Here is a 10,014-nt window from a genome sequence, read left to right on the forward strand (position 1 = left end):
CCACGTTGAGGGGGTTGTTCTCCAAAACCCCTCACCTCCGCTCGTTTCATTTGGGGCTGGGTCGCTCCCTTCAGTGGGCCCTAATTCTCACGCTGCGGGAAGCAGGCGATGACCCTGCTCTCCCCACCTTCTCCATGCAGATCTCTACGACTCTCCTCCAAAGCAAGGACAACTCCTTACTCCCTCTGTCCTCACACAGAAGTGCTCCTACGGTCGATCACTGCCTTCTCTGTGACTTCACTGCTCTTCCCTCATCCTCGGGAGGGAGGAGCTGGGAGGGTGTCCAAATGGGATGCTCCAGGGGTTCCTGCCCTGGATAACACTGGTTCTTCTGCCTCTGCCGGACCAGTTCTCGCAGTATGATCCTCCTTTAGGACCAGTCCCCATGCAAACTGCCACTTATTCCTACCCATCGGCCGTGCACTGTACTAGTTATCAACATGAAAGGGGCCTTCTTCCCTACCTTACTGGGTTGCTCCAAGAGCTCTCCATGAGGGATGCAGTCAGATTTATTTTTTGCGAAATCCCACTTGCAAAGGGGCTCACGGAGGCCTGTGGCCACTGCCACCAACTTGGAGGAGGAGGAGTACCAGCTCTCCCTGCTGCATCTAATCCTCTCCTGTATTTTCTTGGAAACATGGAAGAGCAAAGACCTTCCCAGAGTTACAGGAGAACAAAGAAGTCAGCACACCAGCCCCACGGCTTGAGGACCCCATGGGATGGTCCCTTGATGTGCTGGTGCAGGAACTGCTCTGAATCCCTACTGCAAAGGGCGTTCTCCTCTCGGAGACCCAAAATTGGACATTCGTCCTTCCCAGAGCTGATCCTGTCTTTCTCTCCCCAGCTAGCGTTGGTCCCTCGCAGTGCTGTTTCTCTAACGCATTGAAGCTGCGGCACTTCTGGAGATGGAAGAAAACCAGATAACCCTGGACAACCTTGAGAAGGGCGCAGATAACCCAGCTTTCAGCTCCGTGGTAAGTGCCCCCTTCCCCTCCTGTCGGGGTACAGGAGCTGCTCAGGGTGCTCCAGCTAATGATGTTTTCCAGGGGGAGGAGCGACTCTATGAGGAATGTGATGGTCCATGTGGTGAGAGCAAAGAGGAAAAGAGAGGAGAAGGGAAAGGGAGATTCTCCTCCTACTGCAGGTAGGATAACCCCTGGAGATACGTGTGAGGGGGTATTTCCAGTGGTCATAGCAAGTCTGCAATCCTTGGGCCAGCGATTCTCCTGGAGCCAAACCTGATCTGGGAGCAGGGTAGGGTCATATTGACCACGTAGGGGGGGACAGTGCCTGATGGCTCCGGATAGCTTTGTAGGGTGGCAGTGGCAGGTCTTTGTCCCCATAGCGGCCACCCAGAGCAAGCCTCCTCTCATGGTGCCCAGGGCGTTGGGGTGTGTACTGGGGTCTCCCCTGCCATAACAGGCCAGCTCACTCCTCCTGGGAGCGGGCAGCAGAGCTGCTAGAGGTCACGGCACACCTCTACCACCATGCTGCTGCCACAGGCGCCCTCTGGGAGGCATGGTCATGACCTGGCTCCGTTGAGTTGGGTTGGGTTGATCTTCAGGATACATCTTCTGCGCCTCTCACCTCTTTGGCATGTGACTCTCCCCAGGAAGGCCCTGCAGCCGGCATCCAAGGCAAAGCGCTTCTGCAAGGCTCATGTCAAGGTGTTGAAAAGGGTCCTCCTGGGGCTCCTTGGAGTAGGTGAGGACTTCCCGGCACTGAGACTCCATCTCCACATCCCTTTGCCTGGCCTTGCCCCCAGCCTCCAAGCACTGGACATGGCCACTCGTGTGGAGGTTGTATCCGCTCTTCACCAGCCCCACTGCCTGCCCCCTCCTCACCCCACCACTGCTGTCCATGAGGGCTACCTGCACCTCACTGTCCTCCTCCCCTTTCTTCACCTACCCAAAGGGTTTGCTGTGCCTCTTCTCCTCGCACCATGTGCCCCCAGACAGCTGAGGTGCTGTCACCAGTGAGCCTGGCTGTTGGGGTGGTGCTCCCTAAGTCCTCCTCGCGCACAGATGGAGCCTCAAGGGTGGCCAGGGAAGGACATTTGGAGGAAATGAACTTCCTTGTTGGCCCTGGTTAGTGTTATGAATCCGTGATCCTACGGCCCTGATGTTTCTGACCCCCAGTGTGCCTTCTCCAGCCTACCTGTGCTACTTTATTGCGGCCTGTTGGCTCAACTTCCAGCGAGCCCTTGCCTTGGTTATCATGACTGCTGTGGTTGTCTTCTTCATCTGCTGGAGCCTCTTCAAGAAGCACTGTGGGGCAAAGGTATTGCTGCTCCTCCGCCCCGTTTGGAAAGGCTTCCAAAAGGTCTGGCCGTGGCTGAAATGGTGAGTCAGGAAAAGGCAGGGCCAGATCCCTCCCAGCGCCCGTGTCCCCTCTCCCGTGGCTGCCCTGCCAGCACAACCAACAGCTGGTGGCGTTGGGTACGTGCCCTAGTGCCGTGCAGGCACCTCATGAACAATGAGGCGTGGCCCAGCCTGGGGACCACTTAAAAGCCTTGGCAGAAACGTCTTACTACTCTACCTTAGTAGCGTGATGGCTATTCACACCCCTCATTTGTGTCCGAGCCCCAGGTTTCTTCAGATGCGTGGACCTTACAGTGGCATCTCCCACACAGTTAGCTCCTGCCCTTCGTGAGCTGCTCTCCCCATGGGGACATCCTCTCTGTGACAGTCTGGGATTTCCTTTGCAGGCTGCTGGTGGTGGGCCACCTGGGAGGCCTGATCACATGGCTGGCTTTGGACAACTCCAGAAATCCAGAGCAGCTCATCTCATTAGCTGGCTTCTGCTTTTTGGTGCTGTTCCTGTTTGCCTGCTCCAAGCACCACGGCGCAGTATGTGTTTCAGATGTGGCTTGGCCATTGGTCCCCTCGCAGGAGGTGGCCACCCAGCACTGGGGAACAAGTGCTTCCTTCCCACTGGCATCCCTTGATGGCCCATCGCTGGAGCTCCCTGGAGGAAGCAGAAGCCCAGCAGGGCTCCTGGGCAGAGCTGGGCACAGCCTGGGGAGCCGAGCTGGTTGGGTGGACGGAGCCCCAAAGCCACCTCACTGCTCTCCTTCCCACTGCTCTCCTTCCCACTGCTCAACCCAGGGCTCCCCCACAGTGCCTCCATCCTGGTTTTTCCACTGTGTCCCTCATAGTGGGTCAGACCCAGAGACCCAGCATCAGACCCATGCCTGAGCTTCAGGTGCCTGTGGGTGGAGGGTGGGCCTGAGCTTCGGGTGCCCTGGGTGACTTGGACAGAAGTGATTGAAGTCCCAGTGGCTTCCAGCCCAACCTGCTTCAGTGTTTTGGGCAATCCCTCCATCCGCCTGTCCAAGGGGTTAATGAAGTCAAACCATCAGAAGGTCTCTGTGCTCGTCTCCTCCTGGGTAAGCCTGGCAGGTTATGTTCCACCACCTGAGTCCCACCAGCTCATCTTCTTCCTCTATCACCAACCTATGTTTGTGGGTTTCTGTGACACTTTCTTTATTAGTATCCCCATGACCCTCACCCGGGGCACAACGTAATGGTGTTTGCCATGTGCAGCTGTCGAAGGGGCAGGAAGCCAGAGAGGGAAGTCTGTAGGCTTTGCTAACATCTCAGTCCCTGTTCTGCTCTTGGTCCCCAGGTGTCCTGGAGAGCAGTTTCCTGGGGTATTGCCTTGGAGTTCTTATTTGGACTCTTAGTCCTCCGAACAACCCCCGGCGTCCAAGCTTTCCAGTGGCTGGGTGACCAGATCCAGGTACCGCATCTGCTCACCCCACCCCGTGCTTGCGCCCTCCATGTAGCCCCCCCTGGGATCAGCAAGAAGAGCAGAGGGTGGCATGGGGTGGAGAAGCTGCAGGGACTGCACGCTCACAAACACTTTTGTCTGGGACTGGAGAAAAGCCAGCTCTTTCCTGGTTTTCTGCAGCAGCCCAGACCCTTCGGTGCAGTCTTCCTTGCAGGCCAGAACAGTGACCCGTGGCTTGGAGGCAGCCCGCCAGTGTCCCCAGCTGAGGTTTCAGAGGGTCATTCTCTGGCAGGGCGGTGAAGTGAGCTGTGGGGCTGGGGGTGCAGACCCCTGCTAGGTAGAAGTGAGATGTCAGGGAAAGAGCTAATGGAGATCTCTGTCCTACCATGTAACTTCTCCACTTGCAGTTATTCCTGGGCTACACCACAGCTGGCTCCAGCTTCGTCTTTGGGGAAAAGCTCACTGAAGAAGTCTTTGCCTTTCAGGTCAGCTTGGGGAATGGGGTATGGGGAGGGAGAGGCAGAGCCTGGTTTTCTTCTGGTCTGGCTGCCTTGCTGGGTCCTGGAGAGCACGGAGCTAAATGCAGCCAGGTTTGCTGCAGCAGAGCTCAACCAGCTCAAGGATGGGTCTCTCTCAGCTTTGTACCCACCCGTGGGCCTCCTCAGTGCCATGGGGGATTTGCACTGATCCCTGTCCCCCCTGCCAGCCTGGCCCAGTGTTGTAGCACCCCAATAGCGTGGGCTGGCTATGCAATACCACACCATGCCCGGCTCATGGGACAGAGGGGCTTGGTCCCCAAGTGACTTAGATGTGCTGCTCAGCTCTCCTTTAACCCTGTGCCCTGGTGCCTTGCCTGCAGACGCTGCCCATTGTTGTTTTCTTCAGTTGTGTGATGTCCATCCTCTACTACCTCGGTGTCATGCAGTGGCTCATTGTCAAGGTAGGGCCTCACACCTGGCTCTGGGATGGTGGTGGAAAGGAGAAGAACCTGGTGGGTTCTCCGACTACTGTGATCAGCTGAGGGATGTCCCAGGAAAATTGGCATGGTACTAATTTGGGGTGATTTGTCCTGCTTAAAAGAATAGACAGAAACCCCCTCTTTCTTGCATGTCCTCCTGAGAAAGCCCAACCCTGGAGTTGATGTTGCTACCTGGTCTGTGGGCGCTTCCCAAGATCACCTCTGCGCAGCTTGAGGGCCAAACAGTGCCCTGCTTCATGGGGTGGGTGGCAGGGTGCCAGGAGCCTTTGTGAACATGGTGGCCTTGTCTTTCCCCAGATCTCCTGGCTGCTTCAGGTCTCGATGGGCACCACTCCCGCTGAGACCCTGAGTGTGGCAGGGAACATTTTTGTGGGACAGGTAAGGTCCTGGGCAGGAGATCCAGCTCCTCAGGCCTTGCAGCTGACCCTGCCCTGGAGGAAGGGTCTTCTCCTCCCTTCCCAGGAGACCTGCGGCCCTGCGTGGCCCTGTCTCGAGGACAACAGGGTTTTCTCTCTCGCAGACTGAAGCCCCGCTGCTCATCCGCCCGTACCTTGCAGACATGACCCGTTCAGAAATCCACGCTGTGATGACTGGTGGCTTTTCCACCATTGCAGGCAGTGTGATGGGTGCCTACATATCCTTTGGGGTGAGTGCACGAGCAGATGTATGCCACATGCTCCCTGCTATGGGGTCCTGACACGCCAGAACTGCCCTGGACTTGCGGGTGGGAGAAGACCCCCCATCAAGTGTCCCATGGTCCCCTTCCATAAGCAGGATAGGGGCAGGGTGCCTCCATGTCCAGCCTCACCTTTGCTGGCCTGGCCAAAACCCCGGAGCCCTGCCAGGTAGAAGGCACTGCCGTGGGACCATCGCTGTGTGTCCTTGCACAGTGAGCAGGGCAAATCTCACTGAATCACGGGATAATTTAGCCTGGATGGACCCTCTGGGGGTCTCTCATCCACCCTCCTGCCCAAATGAGGTGATGGCAAAGCCCAAGAGGATGCCCAGGCCCTTGTCTGGGTTTGTGGTGAACATCCCCATGGGTGGAGATCTCCCCCCACCTCTCTGGTCCACCCCATAGGTGCCTCGGTCACAGGGAACAATTTTTTCCTTATATCCAACTGGAATTTCCCCACTGAAACTGTGCCGTTGCTTCTCACCCTTTCACTGGGCACCTCTGAGCAGTGTCTTCCCTCCAACCCCCTTTTAAGTAGTTGAGAACAGCAACTACAACCCCCCCCAGCCCTCTTTTCTCCCAGCCCCGCTCCTCCAGCATCACCTTGGTGGTCCTGTGCCCCGACCCCCCCGGGGATGCCCTCTCCAGTTCATCAGTGTCTCAGCCCTGGACACGGTGTCCAGACGTGGCCTCATCAGTGCTCTGTAATGGGGAATAAACCTTCCCCTCGACCTGTTGGCTAAGCTCCTGCTATTTAAACATTAATTAGTCTCCTTAAATGGGGAGCCAAGGGTGAAAGGTCAGAGAAATGAGACATTGCCACTTGTGGGCAGGGGAGGGGTGAGACTGGGAGCTTGGCTCTTCGTCAGCAGGTAGAAGTTCGCAATGTTGCACAACCTATTGCTCTGATACTGATAAAAAGGGACAAGGAAGGGACAAGAATCATCATGATTAGGTCAAACAGCAGGAGAGGTTAACACCTCTGAGGCCACGATCACTGCAGCTCCAGCAATGCCTCCATCCAGGCGAGCTGCCCTACGTGCTGTGGCCGGCTGAGAAGGGAAAAAGTCTCCCATGGATGGAGATATTTTTCCCACCCTGAGCAAACCGAGAGCCCTGAAGTGCTCCGAGCGTCGCTGGCTGATGCCAGCCATGTGCTGGGGTGCCCTGGGGTGGCACGTCACGGGGCGCAGCCTTGCACAGAGGTGCCTAAGCCCACGGTCTGCGCGTTGCAGATAGATGCGGCATCACTGATCGCAGCCTCCGTGATGGCTGCGCCCTGTGCCCTCGCCATGTCCAAACTCGTCTACCCTGAAGTGGAAGAGTCCAAGTTCAAGGGCAAAGCGAGCATCCGCCTCTCCAGTGGGTGAGTGTGAGGAGAGGGATGGTGGAGTGGGGCTGCACGCGTCCTGCCAGTGCGGGGAAGCTGTGGGGGCAATTTGGGGGCACAAGTGGACGTTGCGGGTGGCCCGAGGTCAGGAGAGCCTGTGGTGTGCAGTCATCCATGGAGTGAGAGCTGACCTTGCACAGGGGATGCCTGGCCACAGGAGCCCATTGGGGTCTTTTTACACGCAGGGAAGAGCAGAACATCCTGGAAGCTGCGAGCAACGGGGCTGCCGCCTCCGTGGGGCTCGTGGCCAACATAGCGGCCAACCTCATTGCCTTCCTGGCGGTGCTGGAGTTCATCAATTCTGCCCTTCGCTGGTTCGGAGAGATGGTAGACATCAAGGGCCTCTCCTTCCAGGTATCCCCAAGGGTAGCCCCATGGTCTGGGCTGCCAGATCCTGCATCCTGCACCCATCCCCACCTTTGCCCACCGCCTGAGTAGGCTGCCGAGACCCTTGCTGGGTGTTTGGCAAATGCTGGCAGCGGGTGTCCAAGCCAGGGGCTATGCAGGTGGTCAGCTCTGAGTTGCTCCCTTCCGGGATGCTTTTCCCAGGTGATCTGCTCCTACGTCCTCATGCCCGTGGCCTTTCTCATGGGGGCTGACTGGGCAGACTCACCGCTGGTGGCCGAGCTCTTGGGCATCAAGATCTTCCTGAACGAGTTTGTGGCGTACCAGCAGCTGTCCACGTACAAGAAGAACCGTCTGTCAGGCCTGGAGGAGTGGGATGGGAGCCGGAAGCAGTGGATATCTGTGAGGGGCACCCGCCACCCTGCCGGGCACAGGGCAGGGATGGAGCCAGCCGAAATGGGGCATGGGACCTGGCCAGGCAGATGGGTGGTGGGCAGGCAGGGAGATGGTGGTGTTGGGGGTGGGAGGGCACCTATGGCCAACTAGACTTGGATGTTCACTAACTGCTGGGTACGGGGTCATCCTGAAGGAGCCAGTGAAGGCCTTTTCCATTTATCCTGCTCCTTGGTGGAGCAGATCATGGTGCTACAGGGCCCCCTGTCCCCCCAGCCCAGCCTCTCCCAGGGGCAGGCTGCCTACCACCTGCATCCTTGCTCCAAAAAATAGCTGAAGGAGAAAGGATTGGGGTGGGGGACTTATCTCCATCATGTCCGGCTGGGCTGGGAGCTACGACATGGTGCTCAGCTCAGGTTGCTCTGGGGCTGCTCCGGGGTGGAGGTGACCATCCCCTGCCGCTGTGCCCTCCAGGAACGAGCCGAGAGCATCACCACCTTTGCACTCTGCGGATTCGCCAACCTCAGTTCCATCGGGATCATGCTGGGAGGCCTAGGTGAGTGTGACCCACGTCCCGGGTGCCTGGGCATGATACAGGGCGATCCTGGGCCCAGGGAGCAAGGACTCAGCTGTAGCAGGAGGAATTTGCTGCCCTGAAGCCTCCATGTTCCGTCTCTGCCAGCACACAGATAAGAAACAAGATTTGCATGAGGTGATAGGGATGATTTTGCACTGCACCCATGGGCAAGAGCACGTGTATGTCCCACAAGCCCAGGTGCCACCCAGTCATGGGGCAAAGAGCAGAGACTCCAGTGCTGAGAGCGCCACGGGCTCTGGTTGATCACCCATGGGTGCAGGGTGGGCACAGCGCTCTGCCAGCACCCACCGCTGCCAGGACGGGCAGACAGCATGCTGGGTGCTGGCTGGGATCACCATGTCCCCCAGACACCAGGGGTTGGGGTGGGCAGCACACGATGTGGCAGAGCCAGCCGGGGACCTGGGACACATCCCTATCTGTTCCCAGCCTGCGGTAGAGCTGGAGCAAGGATCTGACTCGCCCCAGTCTCTGCTTTACCCCTGCAGCCTCCATGGTACCCGAGCGCAAGGGCGACTTGGCCTCCGTCGTGCTGCGAGCCCTGCTCACTGGCATCTGCGTCTCCATGCTCAACGCCTGCCTGGCAGGTAGGTCCCTGCCCACTGCCAGCGGGGCCAGAAAGAACCAGGGAGGGACAGGCAAAGGGCTGAAGACCCCTATAAATGCAGGTGCGGGGGTGGGGACGGCTGGCCTGTCCTCCCCATCGCTCTGCCAGGGCCTCCAAACCCTCTGCTCTCCCCTCATGGCTTTGCCAGGGCCTGCCCAAGCCCAATAGCTCTGCTGGGGCCCCTCATCCTCATCTGGGCTGGGACAGGGACATTTCAAGGTCAGCTTTTGGGGCACTGCAAGGAGTTCCCCGGGGCCACTGCTGCAACCATCTCGGGGGTGAGGTGGGACGGCGCATGGGGCCTGCAAGCACAGTCCCAGGTACAGGATTTGCAAGCAAGCATAGTCGGGGTATGGGATTTGTGAGCAGGGTTGCAGTACATGATTTGCAAGCATGCTCGGGGTAAGGGATTTGCATGCATGTCCCTCAAGAGCCGCAACCAGAAGACCTTGTCCCCCAGGTCTCCTTCATGTGCCAACGGAGGTGGGCGACTGCGTGACCTTCCTCGGCACCGCCAACTTCAGCTCTACCAGCTACACGATGTACATGTGCTGCAAGCAGCTCTTTGCCAGGTGGGTGTGAAGGGCCCCAGAGCCGTATGGTCCTGCCCGGGGACCCAGGTGGTGGGACAGCAGCTCATCCAGACCATGCTTCTCTCCTTCCAGCTCGGTGCTCGAGAACGGGACGCTCTCCTTCACGGGAGCCTGGGCCGGCGCGGCGGAAAGCATGCTGTGCCTGACGCAGTGCTGCGGGCACTACAACCACACGTCCTGCGCGGGGACAACCTAGAAACGTGCAGGCAGCTGCCCGCTCCGGGGGCGAGGGCCTGGGAGCACCAGGGTCTGCAAGGCCTGGCCCCAAAGGTAGAAAAAACCCCGCAGAGACCTGTGCGTTTTGTCTCCTCCGCTCCAGTGATGATGGACAGCCGCGTGCACCTTGCAACCAGTACCCTTAGGTGCTGGCCCCGCGGACACAAGGGAACTGCTCCCAAATAAATCATGGAAATCCCTGTGTGCTTGCCCTCAGCCCCTCTCTGGCCCCTGACCGCGGCTGTCCCACAAGGCGTGAGATGCTTTGCTTAGGCTGCACCCCGCAACCGCAGCTGCCGTAGCTGGCATTTGCTACAGACCTCGCAAGCCGAACCTCCGCCAGGTGCCAGCTTTAGAGTCTGGCCCCGGCCACCCTCTTCTCCCCCGCGGGGTGCGGATGGGGGTAAAGCCATTACTTGAAGACGTTTCCTTCCGCCGAACGCAAAGCCGCCCCGTCCTGCTGTGCTTGGGTGCATCTTTTCCGCAGG

The 10,014-nt window shown here is 58.6% G+C and overlaps 1 protein-coding gene across 1 annotated transcript; it reads left to right on the forward strand.

Annotated features, from left to right (window-relative positions):
- Positions 1-905: 905 nt before the first annotated feature.
- LOC103896455 (sodium/nucleoside cotransporter 1) lies at positions 906-9,940 on the forward strand. Its single transcript, XM_009276313.1, has 17 exons — positions 906-974; positions 1,047-1,144; positions 1,613-1,704; positions 2,153-2,342; positions 2,708-2,849; positions 3,628-3,741; positions 4,140-4,217; positions 4,592-4,672; positions 5,009-5,089; positions 5,232-5,357; positions 6,623-6,753; positions 6,963-7,131; positions 7,327-7,524; positions 7,990-8,071; positions 8,599-8,697; positions 9,178-9,289; positions 9,383-9,940. Exons 1-17 carry the CDS (start codon positions 906-908, stop codon positions 9,504-9,506), a joined length of 1,986 nt encoding a protein of 661 aa, XP_009274588.1. The 3' UTR covers positions 9,507-9,940.
- The last annotated feature ends 74 nt before the right edge of the window (positions 9,941-10,014 follow it).

Source organism: Aptenodytes forsteri, unplaced genomic scaffold, assembly GCF_000699145.1.
Source record: "Aptenodytes forsteri isolate BGI_AS27 unplaced genomic scaffold, ASM69914v1 Scaffold113, whole genome shotgun sequence".
NCBI lineage: Eukaryota > Metazoa > Chordata > Aves > Sphenisciformes > Spheniscidae > Aptenodytes > Aptenodytes forsteri.

What these genes read in the sequence shown, in the direction of transcription:
- LOC103896455 (XM_009276313.1), top strand. Translation starts at nt 906, where the DNA reads ATGGAAGAAAACCAGATAACCCTGGACAACCTTGAGAAGGGCGCAGAT. An exon ending in ACCCAGCTTTCAGCTCCGTG is followed by an intron (nt 975 to 1,046) that starts GTAAGTGCCCCC and finishes GATGTTTTCCAG; the next exon opens with GGGGAGGAGCGACTCTATGA. An exon ending in TCAAGGGCCTCTCCTTCCAG is followed by an intron (nt 7,132 to 7,326) that starts GTATCCCCAAGG and finishes TGCTTTTCCCAG; the next exon opens with GTGATCTGCTCCTACGTCCT.